General features: G+C 42.2%; 1 protein-coding gene across 3 annotated transcripts in view; it reads right to left on the bottom strand.

Moving 5' to 3' along the window:
• Positions 1 to 18248, bottom strand: part of OFD1 (OFD1 centriole and centriolar satellite protein) — an 83133-nt gene that overhangs the window by 16020 nt on the left and 48865 nt on the right. For all 3 annotated transcript variants that reach the window (XR_013223941.1, XM_077296780.1, XM_077296781.1), the window contains exons 16-18: positions 14986 to 15582; positions 7565 to 7700; positions 512 to 612 (exon numbers count right to left, since the gene is read on the bottom strand). Coding sequence is in view for 2 of the 3 variants with exons in the window: in XM_077296780.1 (XP_077152895.1) it covers positions 512 to 612; positions 7565 to 7700; positions 14986 to 15582 (834 nt within the window). In the remaining variant the exon portion in view is untranslated. The remainder of the gene's footprint in view (positions 1 to 511; positions 613 to 7564; positions 7701 to 14985; positions 15583 to 18248) is intronic.

The following is an 18248-nucleotide window of genomic DNA, read 5'->3' on the forward strand; positions in this document are numbered from 1 at the left end:
GAAGGAGGGAAGGATTGTTCTGGAGAAATAAGGAAACTTCCTTGGTAAAGGAATGGCCATTGGCCACTTATATACTCATTTAACTGCAGGGTATAGAGTCTGTGCCGGCTTTTTCATAGTATATAAGTTTGCCCAGGGTCGGAGGGATTGGTTTAGCTTTCTCAAATCTAATGTATTCCCCATTTCATTCTCTCTACCTATCTGAATCCCAAACCTTGCACCATATTCTTGTTATCCCGCTGTCATAGAGGTTTCTTTAATCACTACACATCAACATATCATGTCCTTCCAGCAGGTTCACATAGCTTATTAAATACATTGTATATAAACTAAATATGGAATATCCTCCTCCAGATTTCTGCATCCTCCATAAGATTATTCTTTTTGTCCACATACTTATTTTTGTGGCAGAGGAGCTGGACACATTACAGCAGTGCAGCTGAAGCTGCTGGTAACAAATTCCGATTTAGTTCCTTGTACCCTGTGCCCATTCTAATTTAGGCTCCCTTACCCTGTAGTGAGGAGTCTGAACGATCCAGGTCTTCTGGATGTAACTTTTCAGGCACAGAATAGTGGGACAAATCTGAACTTCTGGTCGCTGGCATGTGAGCACTAAAGAGAAAGGAAAATTTGGAATGAGCGAATGATGTAATCTACAGTACAGTAACCAACCATCATTTACTTTTTACAGTATTTATGTTCACTTGGGCTTTAAAGGGCTTTTCCCATTCATCATCATATCCACATTCATCCCTATCCGTAACGGGGTTGTCTCACAAGACACTTATGGCCATAAATGCCTCTGTGATGCACATCTACAGTGGCTTACAAAAGTATTTACCCCCTTGGGTTTCTCCCTATTTTGATACATTACAACCGGTGTTTAAATATTTTGTAATAAGATTTGTGTGTGATGAATCAGCACTAAATAGTCTAAGTTGATGAAGTTAAGTGAGCAAAATATAGGCATCAATTTATTTATGGGATCAAATAACTAAAAATTGTCATGTGCATATGTATTCACCGCTTTTGCTATGAAGCCCCTAAAAAATTCTGGTGCAAGCAATTCACTTCTACGTCCCGTGCTTAGTGAAAGGAAGTCCATCTATGCAATCTAAGGGTCACATGGCCTGTCAGTATATACATATCTTTTCTGAAAGAACAAAGAAACAAAGAGGCTGCAACAGCATAAAGTACAAGGCACCACTAACAACAGGAAGACAAGGAGATCTCCAAACAAGTCAGGGACAAAGTTGTGAAGTACAAGTCAGGGTTCGGAGAGAAAAAAATATCCCAATCTCTGATGATCTTCTGGAGCACTATCAAATGGAAAGAACATGGTACCACAACAAACCTGACAAGAGATGGCCCCCCACCAAAACTATCAGCCTGTGCAAGTAGGGCATTAATTAGACAGCCAGCACAGAGACCAAAGATAACCCTGAAGGAGCTGTAGAGTTCTCAAGCAGAGATTGGGAGTATTTGTCCATATGACCACAATATGCCAGTCACTCCATACAGGTGGCCTTTATGGAATAGAGGTCAGAAGATAGCCTTTACTTACACACAAGAATTGTAAGACTGGTTTTGAGAGACATGACATGAGACATGTGGGAGACTCCCTTGTATGGAGGAAGGTGGTGTGGTCAGATAAGACCAAAGAACTTTTTGGCCTCTAAGGTAAATGCTATGTCTGGCACCAAACTAACACAGCTCATCACCCCAAGAACACCATTCCCACAGTGAAACATGGTGGTGGCAGCATCATGCTTTTCGGCAGCAAAGACAGGAAAAATGCTCTGAGTCAAAGGGAATCTGAATTGTGCGAAATGCAGCAATATTTTTGAGTAAAACCTGTTTCAGTCTGTCAGTGATTTGAGACCGGGACGGAGGTTCACCTTCCGACAAGACAATGATCCAAAACATACTGCTAAAGCAACACTCAACTGGATTAAGGGGAATGCATATAAATGTTTTGGAGTGGCCTAGTCAAAGCCCAGACCTTAATCCAAGTGAGAATCTGTGGTCAGACTTGAAGCTTGCTGTTCACAAGAGGAAACCATCTAACTTGAACGAGCTGGAGGAGTTTTGCCTTGAGGAAAGGGCAAAAATTCCAGTTAAGAAGAGAATGACCAGCTTCACTGAATCCGTAAAAAAAGAGTTTTCTTTATTTACAAACTTTAACCTCTTCACCCCCGGAGCTTTTTTCGTTTTTCCGTTTTCGTTTTTCACTTCCCTCCTTCCCAGAGCCATAACTTTTTTTATTTTTCCGTCAATATAGCCATGTGAGGGCTTATTTTTTGCGGGACGAGATGTATTTTTGAACGATACCATTGGTTTTACCGTCCCATGTAACCGAAAACGGGAAAAAAATTCCAAGTGCGATGAAATTGCAAAAAAAGTGCAATCTCACACTTGTTTTTTGTTTGGCTTTGTGGCTAGGTTCACCAAATGCTAAAACTAACCTGCCATTATGATTCTCCAGGTCATTACGAGTTCATAGACACCAAACATGTCTAGGTTCTCTTTTATCTAAGTGGTAAAAAAAATTCCAAAGTTTGCTAAAAAAAAAAAAAAAAAAAAAAATTGCACCATTTTCCGATACCTGTAGCGTCTCCAATTTTCGTGATCTGGGGTCGGGTGAGGGCTTATTTTTTGCGTGCCGAGCTGGCATTTTTAGTGATACCATTTTGGTGCAGATACGTTCTTTTGATCGCCCGTTATTGCATTTTAATGCAATGTCGCGGTGACAAAAAAACCTTAATTTTGGCATCTTGATTTTATCGCTACGCCATTTAGCGATCAGGTTCTGAACGCGGCAATACCAAATATGTGTAGGTTTGATTTTTTTTTTATTGTTTTATTTTGATTGGGGCGAAAGGGGGGTGATTTGAACTTTTATATATTTTTTATTTTTTTTATATTTTTAAACACTTTTTTTTTTAATTTTGGCATGCTTCAATAGAAGCATGCACAACTCGATCACCTCTGCTACATAGAGGTGAAGCACAGATCACCTCTATGTAGCAGAAATGCAGGTGTGCTTCGAACGCCGACCACAGGGTGGCGCTCAAAGCAATCGGCCATCAACAACCATAGAGGTCTCAAGGAGACCTCTGTTTGCTTTGGCAATGCACCGATGACCCCCGATCATGTGACGGGGGTCAGCGGTGCGAGCAACACCGGCCGCGCGGCCGGGAGCGCTAGTTAAATGCCGCTGTCAGCGTTTGACGGCGGCATTTAACTAGTTAATGGGCGTGGGTGGATCACGATTCCGCTCGCGCTCATTGCGCGCACACGTCAGCTGTACAAAACAGCTGACATGTCGCGGCTTTGAGGTGGGCTCACCGCCGGAGCCCACCTCAAAGCGGGGGATCTGCCAGCTGACATACTATTCCGTCAGCTGGCAGAAAGGGGTTAAGCATAGAGGATACAGACTTCAGCACGAGCCATATGGGTAAGAATCTCAACGCGTTTCTGGAGACTAAGCTCCCTTAATTATGACAAGATTAAGGGAGCTTAGTCTCCAGAAACGCGTTGAGATTCTTACCCATATGGCTCGTGCTGAAGTCTGTATCCTCTATGCTTAAAGTTTGTGAATAAAGAAAACTCTTTTTTACGTATTCGGTGAAGCTGGACATTCTCTTCTTTTTTGGATTCTATACGCCTGGACACAGCGGGTCCGTGCTCCCGAAGATTGGTTTATGCATCACGGGTGAGCTGGTTTATATTCCTTCCTTAAAAATCCCAGTTGCAAGATGTAAAAAGCTCAGAGACTTAGCCAAAGAGACTTGCAGCTGTAATTACTGCAAAAGGAGGCTCTACAAAGTATTGACTTTAGGGAGGTGAATAGTTATGCACACTGAAGTTTTCTAGCTCTTTTGTCCTATTTGTTGCTTGTTTCACAATAAAAAGAAAACCAAATGTTTACAGTTGTAGGCATGTTCTTTACATGAATCTGCTGTTGTGAGGTAGCAAAACACGAAAAATGCTAAGGAGGCGAATACTTTCGAAAGCCACTATATAGAACATGGATCCCCAATCCTGCGTTGAGGCTGACATCCAAGCACCAGTGGGCAGAGAAGTGGCAGGTGCTCTCTATTCATTGCTCTTTCTGACCTCGGACGGAATAGTACGTCCGAGGTCAGATACCGCGCTTTGATGCAGGGCTCCGGCGGTGAGCCCGCATCAAAGCCGGGACATGTCAGCTGTTTTGAACAGCTGACATGTGCCCGCAATAGCGGCGGGTGAAATCGCGATTCACCCGCCGCTATTAACTAGTTAAATGCTGCTGTCAAACACAGACAGAGGCATTTAACCGGAGCTTCCGGCCGGAAATGAGCGCATCGCCGACACCCGTCACATGATCGGGGGTCAGCGATGCGTCAGAATGGTAACCATAGAGGTCCTTGAGACCTCTATGGTTACTGATGCCGGCCTGCTGTGAGCGTCCACCTGTGGTCGATGCTCATAGCACACCTGCATTTCTGCTGCATAGCAGAAATCTGATGATCGCTACTATGTAGCAGAGCCGATCGAGTTGTGCCAGCTTCTAGCCTCCCACGGAGGCTATTGAAGCATGGCAAAAGTAAAAAAAAAAAAAAAGTTAAAAAAAATGTGAAAAAAAATTACAAAAAATATAAAAAGTTTAAATCACCCCCCTTTCGCCCCATTCAAAATAAATCAATAAAAAAAAAAAAAAATCAAACCTACACATATTTGGTATCGCCGCAATCAGAATCGCCCGATCTATCAATAAAAAAAGCATTAACCTGATCACTAAACGGCGCAGCGAGAAAAAAATTTGAAACGCCAGAATTACGTTTTTTGGGTCGTCGCGACATTGCATTAAAATGCAATAACGGGCGATCAAAAGAACGTATCTGCACCAAAATGCTATTATTAAAAACGCCAGCTCAGCACGCAAAAAATAAGCCCTCACCCGACCCCAGATCATGAAGAATGGAGACGCTACGGGTACCAGAAAATGGCGCAATTCTTTTTTTTTTTTAATAGCAAAGTTTGGAATTTTTTTTCACCACAGATAAAAGAGAATGTGATGAGGGAACAGCCGCCATCTTGGACGGGCATACTAACAGAGATTGGCGTGACTCCATTTTGTCTCCTGGTCACAGGTCTGCAGAGAGGATTGCTCCTGGCTCCCACCTTTTCTCATGAATAAAGTTCCTTTTAGTATGGTAATGGGCTGAGCACAGTGTAGCAGGCAGATGGCATTTCAAAGCCTGAGTGAGGAAGCCACACCAGCAGGGGACATAGAGGTGCCTGAGGTGCTTAATTAAAGCACGCATGTGAAGTGGCCACAGGATACACATCTATTATGGCCGTTCAGTCGAACCGTCTCCAACATGGAATCGTGAATTATGGACGCATCGTCCGAGGTACCGGCTCATAAAAAATATCCCCCTCGCCCTAAAGAAATTGCGCATCTGACAGTGCGACTCCCGGGTCCGTGGGAGTTCTGAAACCTGAGATATAGAGATCAGCCTCCCACAGCGACCGAATGGGTCCAGGTTTGATCCCTGTATGACTGGCAGAACAAACCACATGCGCTGGTACTGCCCGTGTACTGATCTGATCATCCTGAGAGAAGTTATCCCATTTATTAGATATTGGAATAAATCTTGCAGGGATGCAGAGGGGTGGAGATTGCTAAGCCCACCCAGCTACAGGGGGAGGGACACAGCAGGGTTAAGAGCTGGGACACTTGGAGAGTGGGTCAGAACAGAGGAAGATGACTAACTAAGGAACTAAGGAACAGGGCATATGCCAGATAGAGGGGAGCAAGGACACGCTTTCTGGGGGCTGCCCGGCAACTAAGTCTTGGACCTGCAGAACGCAGAGCCCCCCGGCTTCCACAAGCGACCTTCAACCTGGTAAATTGACCTCCAACTTTATACCTCTAAGCCTTGTCTTAGGATTGTTATATTTTACTTTGACTGTATATTTCTTGTAATTACCTAGTCGCCCTTAAGGCAATTAAATCATAAATTAATTCTTAGAATACCCAGCGTGGGTAACAGGGCAGTCTCCCCGGCGGCCATTTGCTCTGGGTGCAGTTCCCTTACTGACCTGAGAGACAAAGGGGGCGCTGGAGAGCTGTGCCTGTGTAGTGACGTCACGGATTGGTGACGTGGGAGGAACTGGGCTTCCTTCACAGAGAACCTAGACATGTTTGGTGTCTATGAACTCGTAATGACCTGGAGAATCATGATGGCAGGTCAGTTTTAGCATTTGGTGAACCTAGTAAAAAAGCCAATCAAAAAACAAGTGTGGGATTGCACGTTTTTTGCAATTTCACCGCACTTGGAATTTTTTTTCCGTTTTCTAGTACACGACATGCTAAAACCAATGATGTCGTTCAAAAGTACAACTTGTTTCGCAAAAAATAAGCCCTCACATGGCCATATTGACGGAAAAATAAAAAATGTATGGCTCTGGGAAGAAGGGGAGCAAAAAACGAACACGGAAAAACGGAAAATCCCAAGGTCATGAAGGGGTTAAGTTCTGAATACAGCCAAGAGCATTTGCAATGAATGAAGAGACACGCACATGATCCATCACCTATTCACTCACTTGTGGTCGGTCACCTGCCAGAACATGAGATGGGGTACCCCTCTTCTGGGGCCAGATCCAGTTCCCAGAGGTGGGCCTCGCATAAGATCAGAAATGCATGGCATATTCCATAAATAGGTCATAAATGGGCCTCATGAGACAGGATAGGCCACAAATACTGTGATCCCAGTAAACACAATGGGTTCTATGGTTTATAAAACTCAGTTTTAAACTGGGAACTCTGAGTAAGGAGATTGAGGTTCCTCATTCAGAGGTCTCGTGTACCAAGAGAGGTCTGAAGACATCATCTCTTCCTCTGGAGGACCTGGCCTGCAATGAATCTCCTACATGTTACTGATGATGGCTGAAAGCCTCAAAAATGGGTCGCTCTTTGATCTGCTTATGACTAGAGATGCCTAAAACAAAAATGGAATACTTCAAGGGGACAACACCTGTTTAGGATAAATATACTATGACAACAACTGGTAAAAAGCTTATTAAAGTAGAATGGTGACCTCTCCCAACTTGCCTTTAGCAATATATTGTATTTATCATGATAAAACAATGTACTGTTCCCCTGTTATTTACTAGTAAATTGACAACTAGGTGTAGCCAGCTGGGGAGGGGGGTGTCTCTACACCCTCTTATCCGGTTCAGTCAGTGCTGATCATGTCACACAGCGTATGGGCACACCCCTTTAAAAATGTAAAAGGTAATATCCATCTGTCAATGTATTCATAAATTTCTAGGAGGAACCCCGTAACATAAAATTCTAAGAAAAGGTGCTCCATAATTGTTATATTATAAGGAACACAAGTATTTTCTCTAAAATATGCCTATTAGTCAAGGATGGATGTGAATGTATAGGTCATCTAAGAGATGGTAAAAGCGCAAGAACTGACTTGCTGCCATCTAATAGGCTGGTAACGGCAGAGAGAGGAATTGCTCATCCGAGTTTAGAAATAATCACCATATATCTCTGATCCTATACCTGGACTGCTGCTCAACTTCACCCACTGCTGCAGTATCCACCACATCACGGCTCTGTGGAGGACGCTGTGCTACTTTCGTTATAGGAGATAGCCTATGATTAAGGCTGTGGTGAGATGATGAAATATAGGAGCCATCTGTAATGAGACATTTAGGGAAGTTATATATATAAATAATTTATATGTAATGCACAACAAAAAATACAGTATCCATTGATAAAGTCATTTACTTAAAGGGAATCTGTCAGCAGATTTTTGCTATGTAATTTGAGGATAGCATGAGGTAGGAGTTAAAACAGTGAACACAACGATGTGTCCGGCTGTGTGCTGCTGTTTATTTACACTGAAGCGTTAATCACTTTGTGATTAACATTGCTGTGACTAGCTGGTGCAGGTCACACTCCGCCCCCTCCTGTGATAAGCAGCTCACTGTCTATAGCTATGTGCATTGAGAGCCTGGTGTGGGCGGGGTTAGCTTTCTCAGCTCTGCTGCGTTGCTACATCTAAAAGCTCCGATTGTGTCCAAACGGCTGCACCCTGTAATCTGAGTGACACATCGCTGGATTCAGCTTCTCTCTGCCTACATCATGCTCCTCTCAGATGAAGTAGCAAAAACCTGCTGACAGATTCCCTTTAAAAAAGCCCTCCCATGAACTATTTTTCCCCAAATCTGTGTATATGTTTATGTAGTGTAATGTTAGTTTGTTAATATAATTAAATCTCTCATTTGCTATAAAAAAAAATCCATTCCATTATCCCATCCAGTCCCGCACCCCCATTTTGGATGTTTTTTAGGAGGCAAGAAAAGAAGAGTAACATACATTAAAAACATCCCTTAAAGAGCAACATATTCCTTTTAATATTACTAAAAAGGAACGAAAAGCTATAATAAACCTCAGAAAGAAGAAAGATCTTCTCATTAGACAAGCGGACAAGGGGGAGGGGGCTATTGTGCTACTTAATGCAGGACTCTATGAACAGGTAAATCGTGAAATGTTACAAGATACAACGGTAAATCAGTAACTGATCTTCAATCCCACTAATAAATCCCAAAAGGAACTCGAGATACCTCTCAAAGAGGGTGTTAACATGGGGGCTATAGCAACAGAAAATTATCCAAAAGATCTTTCTACACAATTCTCCACTATCCCCATATTCCACTAACTTCCTAAAATTCACAAAGATAAATTCACCCATCCATTATGCTGTATTGTGGCAGGGATTGGGAGTATGGGAGAGAAGCTCAGGTCCTGGGTGGATCTATAGCTACTACAACCACTGGTGAAACAACTGCCGCCTAGATTCCTGATACGAAACACGTGATTTCTTCCCTAGATGGTACTAATTGGCAAGACATTGCATGTGGTTATCTAGTGACGTTGCGGGATTATACCTGTGCAAAGACACAGATTGAGCGGGCAACATCAACCTCAAACGATAAGGATGGGGGGGGATCACCTGATGCATATCAATATACTGTAAACTGACAACACAAAGAAAAAAGTACATGCATCAAAGAATGGGATCACCACACAAAGCGTTTTAGTACAAAAAAGTAACAACATTGTTTATTTGAAAAACACCACACAAAAGACTGTAAATTTTTAAAAACACTTAAAATACTCCCCCAGACACATTGGGAGGTTAGGGTCCATACAGAATATGAGTAAAATACTCAGAGAAACATTGCACAGTCTAAATCCACTTAATACATGTATATATATCAGAGTGTGACCAAACACAAGACAATGTGGGCCAGACAATATATACATGCCGTTTCCCCCTCACAAAGAGAAAAAGGCAATGTTCTAAATAGAGTTTTTATCCAAGAACCATATTAAATATGAAGGCAGTATACATAATCGTGTGGCAGTACCTCCCACAAAATGTGGGGATACCTCGGTATCCAAAAGGGCACAATGCAATCAATTGCTCTGGAACATATATACCAATATACAAAAACACTGCACCTAAGGGAGATACTGGGTTCTTGGATAAAAACTCTATTTAGAACATTGCCTTTTTCTCTTTGTGAGGGGGGAAACAGCATGCATATATTGTCTGGCCCACATTGTCTTGTGTTTGGTCACACTCTGATATATATACATGTATTAAGTGGATTTAGACTGTGCAATGTTTCTCTGAGTATTTTACTCATATTCTGTATGGACCCTAACCTCCCAATGTGTCTGGGGGAGTATTTTAAGTGTTTTTAAAAATTTACAGTCTTTTGCGTGGTGTTTTTCAAATAAAAAATGTTGTTGCTTTTTTGTACTAAAACAATTTGTGTGGTGATCCCATTCTTTGATGCATGTACCTTTTTCTTTGTGTTGTGGGATTATACCTGTGCATACCTCACAAATTGGCCATCACCTCTCTGTCATATCATTTGCACACTTACAGTAACTATCCCTCTGTCATTTGAGAATTCATATTATTTGTAGTGGATTTTTTGTTACAGCACAATTATTTTTAATTTAATGGGTTTTTTTTATTTATAAAAACAAGGAGCTTCTATGGGGGCAGGTTTCCTCCCTTGGTCGCAAACATCTACAGTTAAAAGTCCATGTATATTTGGACAGAGACAACATTTTTCTAATTTTGGTTACAGACATTACCACAATGAATTTTAAGCAACACAATTCCGATGCAGTTGAAGTTCAGACTTTCAGCTTTCATTTGAGGGTATCCACATTAAAATTGGATTCAGGGTTTAGGAGTTTCAGCTCCTTAACATGTGCCACCCTGTTTTTAAAGGGACCAAAAGTAATTGGACAGACTAAATAATTTTAAATAAAATGTTCATTTTTAGTACTTGGTTGAAAACCCTTTGTTGGCAATGACTGCCTGAAGTCTCGAACTCATGGACATCACCAGACGCTGTGTTTCCTCCTTTTTGATGCTCTGCCAGGCCTTCACTGCGGTGGTTTTCAGTTGCTGTTAGTTTGTGGGCCTTTCTGTCTGAAGTTTAGTCTTTAACAAGTGAAATGCATGCTCAATTGGGTTGAGATCAGGTGACTGACTTGGCCATTCAAGAATATTCCACTTCTTTGATTTAATAAACTCCTGGGTTGCTTTGGCTTTATGTTTTGGGTCATTGTCCATCTGTAGTATGAAACGACGACCAATCAGTTTGGCTGCATTTGGCTGGATCTGAGCACACAGTATGGCTCTGAATACCTCAGAATTCATTCGGCTGCTTCTGTCCTGTGTCACATCATCAATAAACACTAGTGACCCAGTACCACTGGCAGCCATGCATGCCCAAGCCATCACACTGCCTCCGCCGTGTTTTACAGATGATGTGGTATGCTTTGGATCATGAGCTGTACCACGCTTCGCCATACTTTTCACTTTCCATCATTCTGGTAGAGGTTGATCTTGGTTTCATCTGTCCAAAGAATGTTCTTCCAGAACTGTGCTGGCTTTCTTAGATGTTTTTTAGCAAATTCCAGTCTAGCCTTTTTATTATTGATGCTTATGAGTGGCTTGCACCGTGCAGTGAACCCTCTGCATTTACTTTCATGCAGTCTTCTCTTTATGGTAGATTTGGATATTGATACGCCGACCTCCGGGAGAGTGTTGTTCACTTGGTTGGCTGTTGTGAAGGGGTTTCTCTTCACCATGGAGATTATTCTGCGATCACCCACCACTGTTGTCTTCCGTGGGCGCCCAGGTCTTTTTGCAGTGATGAGTTCACCAGCGCTTTCTTTCTTTCTCAGGATGTACCAAACTGTAGATTTTGCCACTCCTAATATTGTAGCAATTTCTCGGATGGGTTTTTTCTGTTTTCGCAGCTTAAGGATGGCTTGTTTCACCTGCATGGAGAGCTCCTTTGACCGCATGTTTACTTCACAGCAAAACCTTTCAAATGCAATCACCACACCTCAAATCAACTCCAGGACTTTTATCTGCTTAATTGAGAATGACATAACGAAGGGATTGCCCACACCTGTCCATGAAATAGCCTTGGAGTCAATTGTCCAATTACTTTTGGTCTCTTTAAAACAGGGTGGCACATGTTAAAGAGCTGAAACTCCTAAACCCTTCATCCAATTTTAATGTGGATACCCTCAAATGAAAGCTGAAAGTCTGAACTTCAACTGCATCTGAACTGTTTTGTTTAAAATTCATTGTGGTAATGTCTATAACCAAAATTAGAAAAATGTTGTCTCTGTCCAAATATATATGGACCTAACTGTATATCTCTACCCTTTGTCGCAAACCTCTGTATGTCTAGATGGGAGGGATTATTCATATTTCTGGATTCTAATCACTTCTCCTCCCTTATCAGGTGGTATTGTCACTATATTAAGACCTCCTCCTAATATGGGAGGGTTCAAGAGAGTCAGCAGCCAAATTTGTACAATACCTAAAATGCAATAATATAAACTTTCAGCTCACTTTTAACGTCCAAGACACTTGGATTGAGGTTTTGGACATTATACTCATTAATTCGGCCTCGGCACAGGAGGCGAGTATAATTTTTTTATTTTAATCGGGGCCAAATATTTAGACCAAGAACAGGTTGTCCTAGTAGTCGACATCCCCTTTAAAGAAAAAAATATACATCAATCTCATAGTACTGACCATATTACTTTTGTTTAAAACTATAGTCCCCAGTTTATAAGCATTAAAAAAATACACATACCGTACGTATGCTTCAACAGGATAAAAACTCAAGGAAATCCTAATGAATTCAGTTAGATTTCCAGCCAGAAAGCCCCCACCTTGGGCAGTATCTTATCTCCAAGTCTGTGTCTTAATGAAGACACTCACCCTAAGAATACTTGGTTACATATGACGGGACTTTTTACATGTGGTCATTCAATATTTACATGTTGCAAACACGCTATTAATTCCACCCATTTTACATCTTCTGTCACCAATAGGACATATAATATTCATAACTTCATTAATTGTAACTGATTGCATGTAGTTGACCTTATAACCGGTCACAGCTGGAACATCCAATACGCAGGCTGCACAACCGGCCCATCATAAACCGCATCAGACGTCATCTATCCGATAGGGCCAATAAACTTACTTCTGCATGCTCGGGAGCAACACAACACTTTCCACCACCATAGAGGAGATACCGCATCTTGCACTAGTAGGGGCATAGAATGGGTTAACAGACCATATTGGGGTGGGGACCACTGCAGGAAACTGCTTAATCGGGAATCACGGTGGATTTACAACTTGCACACCAGACCGCCCCAAGGCATGAAGAGCAAATACCACTATGAATGGTCTCCAGTTTTCAGTTATGTGTGTTTTATCCTTATTGCTAACTTTTTTGCTTTTGCTTTTATATCATGTGGTTTTATATGGTCCACATGCCTGGTACTGATTGAACCACCGAGACCATGTGTCGACAACAGGATATGACATAAAACGCTGACTTGCAGGTGTTTTTATATATGCGATTATATCCAATACATGAAATTTCAGAGCTTTTGGTCTGAATCGCGTTTGCACAGAACATCCCCAATGGGGCTGTGAACATTTTTGGAAGATCCTTGATGCTGGAATCCTTCTGCTTGACTTACATTACCTGCGGCATTGCCGGTCTCCAAGTATCGAACTGCAAAGTGGGTGAGCTGACTCCTTTTCCTATTAATATACTTAACCTACCACCGTCTTCTCCGGGATCCAGCTCCGTTAAGTTCCCCATCTAAGTGACGTCACCGCTCTTCAGACTATCCGACCTGCTGCACTCTGTGTGATTAGGAAGAGGCTTGTACAATGTAAGTACATGAAGCGTCAGAATAAGGCCCCATAGACTTACATTGTAGAAGAGCCTTCCTGCTCACACATGGAGTGGTCAGGATAGTCTGACCTGCCAGATCACGTAGCTCAGAAGAGGACCAGAATGGCGCTGGATACCAGGTAGCGGTAGGTGAGGATATTAACACACTGAAGCTACAGTACATACACATATACACAGTTTTAGGGAAAAAAGCTAATGGGAGAGTTTCAAAGCAGAAGAAAAGCATTAAAGCAGAAGGGTGACCACACTTTACAATAATAACAGTATCTATTATTAAAAACATTTCTCAGACCTGATGAGGCTGGTGTACATACTTTAAAACTCCAAGTCAGCATGGCTGTATAATCCTGATAATAAAATAAGCATTTTAGGAGTCCAGCTAAAGAGTGATTGAGGTTATGATTCCAAAAATGATTAGTCTCCATTCACTGCCCCAGCCTGATTGACCACAGCAGCTTGTATTCACAAGCGAGAGATCTCAGCGGCAGCAGTGGAGGAGGAACATTGAGAAGCTGTCAATCACACTAGGGTGGGTGGAGATGAAGCTTAAAGGGGATTTTCTCTTTCATTAAAAGTTAATTCTTGGTTGCAGGCTGTTATTAAGGAACAAACCATGCTATATTCCCCTTCCCCAGGTCCATCGGCGGATTTCTCTGCTGCTCCTAGTATCCAGCTTTGGCTGTGGTGCTGATGTCATGTCAAGAGCGTTGCAGCTAATCAGTGGGATCAATGACTTTGAGAGGGTCATTCCATCTATATGGGAATGCTCCATTCAGAGCTGCGGAGCTCACCGATTTCGTGATATCAGCGAAATCCAAATACTGGGAGCAGCGACAAGCCTAGTCGGTGGACCCAGGGAAGGGGTGTACAGCATTGTTTGTTTCTTTATAACAGCCTCCAGGCAAGGATTAACTTTTAATAAAAGAAGACACCCCATTTAAACTTTCAAAAAGCTATTGTCACATAGATTATCTAAATAAGTACACCAGCCTTGTTAGGTCCAAGAGATCTATGTAATAATATGTGCGGTTTATATTGTTAAATCTTTTGACAGACCTGCTTCCAGGTGCTCCCTCTCCGTTCTGCAAAGCTGAGTCAGAAATCAGGAGGCATGGATTTTGGCCTGTTGCTTATGACAGTCACGCCCCTTGATTAAGGCTACTCACAACCTATGTGCTAGTTTGATGTGCCCCATCCACCTCACCCTCTGAACTGCCTGTACCTTCACAGCTTGTATGTGACCTCTCAAGAAACGTGGAGATGGAGCAAGAGCTGGAGAAGCAGGGAGAGCAAAATAACAGGTGGTATGTAAGCTGTGCAGTCAGTGCAGAACGAGAGTGAAGGGGATGGGGGACCTGCACACAGACTGTGATATACCTAGGTCATGGGGACTGGCATGCATTAGGAGAAAGACACAAGCTATGCCAATGATCTGTGACGTAGTGTCCCAGAAGGGACGAGAAGCACCCAGGAGCAGCAGCAGTGCTGTGATGCAAAGTCACACTGAAAAGTAGTAAAATCACAAGCGATTGCATAAAAGAAGGCAGAGGTATATGAGTCTTTAAAGTTTTCGACAGAATGTAGATTGAAATGCATTTTTATCAACTCATAGTACCTACCCCCTTTAATTATGATTACAATTATTATTACCTTCCAAAGAACCTCTCTCTCCTTGACGGTTTTCCATTTTTGACACAGGAGTGGAGGACAGTCTGCGAGCCGAGGACTTCTTGGTCCGGGGTGGGGTTAGGCTTTCTTCAGCAGACAGGAGGCCTTTGTATTTCTCAGTTTTAAGCCTATTTAATAGAACGTGCTGCTGTGGAGTAAGATTGTCCTCTAAAAAAGTGACTTTGTGTTGTGCCATACCGCTTACGTAACCCCTGTTCGGTAGGCTGGCTGCCAGTGGGTAGTTCTCAATTGAAGCGGTGTTAATAACTCTATGCTGATAGTTACGATAAGCCTCCTCTAAATATTCAGCTTCTTTTTCAAGTTCTTTAATTCGTGCTTTGGTGCCAGCTACAAACTCAAGATCCGAATCAGGAGAACTACTTCGAGTCCCATCGTTGTAGCCATGCCTCCGCAATTTGATGCCACCAGTTTCAACAAGAGAGTCCAGTAATCGGTGGCTTTTCCGAACAGGTTTTTCATTGTAATTATCGGGATTGACAATCCTGCTGGCAGGGAAGCCTAGGGTTGAACGATCAAGCAGAGGTGCCTTGTGGTGCCGATATACTTCATTTTCAAGAGCTGAGTGGGAAAAAACACTTGAGAAATTATTGACCATTTCATTAATTTAAGGACTAGTACAAGGGTTATGTGTTATAGCAGTATGCAAAGTGATTAATAAAGGCAATCTGTTAGTAGGATCCACCCTCCCAGTCCTTCTTTATGGGCATACAGGTCCTAAAAAGTTGAATAAAATGATACCTTGATATCCGTTATTCAATGTTTTATTCTAGATAAATCCATGTAATAACAGACAGTCTGCTCACATAGTCACACAAAACTTTTGCAGTGAGATCAGAACTAACACAGTACAGCAGAGCTAAAACAGTACAGCAGAAGCAACACAGTACTGCAGAGCTAATACCATACAGCTGACCTAACACAGTACAGCAGAATCAACACAGACAAGCAGAGCCAACACAGTACAGCAGAGCCAACACAGTACAGCAGAGCTAATACCATACAGCAGAACTAACACAGTACAGCAGGACTAACACAGTACAGCAGAACTAACACAGTACAGCAGAGCTACTACCATACAGCTGAGCTAACACAGTACAGCAGAACCAACACAGTGCAGCAGTACCAACACAGTACAGCAGAACCAACACAGTACAGCAGAACCAACACAGTACAGCAGAACCAACACAGTACAGCAGAACCAACACAGTACAGCAGAACCAACACAGTACAGCAGAACCAACACAGTACAGCACAACTAACACAGTACAGCACAACTAACACAGTACAGCACAACTAACACAGTACAGCACAACTAACAAAGTACAGCAGAACTAACACAGTACAAAAAAACTAACAGTACAGCAGAACTAATGGTGTTGATTATTAGCATTTCAAGCTAGAAATTACCGTATTTTCTGGCATATAAGACGACCCCCCAACTTTTCCAGTTAAAATATAAAATCTTCTTAAAAGTCGGGGGAGTGGTCCTGATGACGAAGAGGGGGCATCTCACAGGAAAGTGTGAGTGGAGTATCCCCCATTACCTCATTGTAGCTGCAGTGTGGGGTGCTGGGGAGCGGCGGCGGCCACCGCCCCACAGCACAGCACCCATGCGGCACAAAGAGGAGCAGCAGCTGCCGCCTCTCCCCAGCACAGAGACCCCATGCTGCAGCTACAATGAGGTAATGGGGGATACTCCACTCACACTTTCCTGTGAGACGCCCCCTCTTCGTCATCGGGACCACTCCCCCCCACCCACCATATACACATTGGTGTCTGCACTCGGCGTACAAGACGGCACCCGGCGTATAAGACGACCCCCGACTTTTAAGAAGATTTTCAGGGGTTAAAAAGTAGTCTTATACGCCAGAAAATACAGTATCTTTGAATTCAAACTCGAGACACGGGATAGATTCTATATAATGGTGTTAAAGTTTCCCTCTTTACTGACTTTTATGGGAGACCAGGAAGAAAAGAGCTGCTTTTGCTGAGATAAAAAAAAAAGACTGAGGACTTTGCAGCTTAAATACAAAGTTTTGTATCCAGCTTAACTGTGTGTAGTCTGTAACAGTGCAGTTATTTTTTTTTATCAGTCCATAAGGGGCAAATTGTTGGTTTGAAGGTAAATTTGTAGCCTTTAAATAAAAATAATTATCCTTTTTGTCTGATGATATATAACATTTTCATTATTAAGAGAAGCTGACACCATGATAATGCAGTCTAATCTGCAGGCACCGTGTCATAGAGCAAGAGGAGCTGATCTGATTAATTACCGTTACATAGTTTTGTGGTCCAGTGGGTGGCCATATCAGTGACTGACAGTTATCCTCATATGCACACTTATATAAAGAGAGCTGTCAGTCACTGAAAGGACCAAAAATCCCAAAAAGAGTAGAGGATTAAATGATGAAAAAATAAGTTATTCTGAATATTTCATCACAAAACTATATATCAATCTACTCCGTTCACCCTGCTCTTTAACATGGTACCTGCAGATGGGTGTGCCTTTTCGTGGTGAAATATTCCCTCTAATATGTGGAACTTAGAAGAGAGGAGCCTATACTGTGTAGGATCCTAGGCATTGCTAGGACTTTTCTCTGTGGGAGTGTGGGATGACGAGGGTGTGGGTGTTGGGAGGGATTGGGATGCAGTGGGTGTGTTGGGATGAACGAGATAGGGTTATTTTTCCTTCTCCTTGTGTTTTTATTAAATGTCCTTTTATGACAAACGAGTTAGAAAAATAAATTTCTTGGATTGTGAAGAGTCCAGGAGAGACGTGGAAAAGATTTCTGACATTTAGCATCTTAAAGAAAGTAAAACCATCTGTTTGCAGGAGACTCATTGTTTGGGTGATACACTCAGGCACTCAGAACGGGATGGGTGTAGATATTATTTCCATGCAGTATATGGTCTTGCATTGTAGAATTTGGTCTATGGAATGTATTTTGGCGTTGGTATTTTTGCACATGAGAAGTGTGAGAAACTTACTTTTTTTGTTAGATTTTAGTAATGTCATAAATTTGAGCTTGGATAAACTTAATTATGGGGCATTATCTAATAGACTGACTCACTTTGGTAAATATGTATATGAGAGCGATGTTTGAAGAACACGTTATCCATGGACAAAACAACTTACTTATTTTTAAAAAAAAAATAGGCCCCAATTTATCAAAGCAATTTTGTCAGAATTTGGGGTAAATTGCTTTAAAAAGTCACAATATTTT

This window comes from Ranitomeya variabilis, chromosome 3 (assembly GCF_051348905.1).
Source record: "Ranitomeya variabilis isolate aRanVar5 chromosome 3, aRanVar5.hap1, whole genome shotgun sequence".
NCBI classification, from domain to species: domain Eukaryota; kingdom Metazoa; phylum Chordata; class Amphibia; order Anura; family Dendrobatidae; genus Ranitomeya; species Ranitomeya variabilis.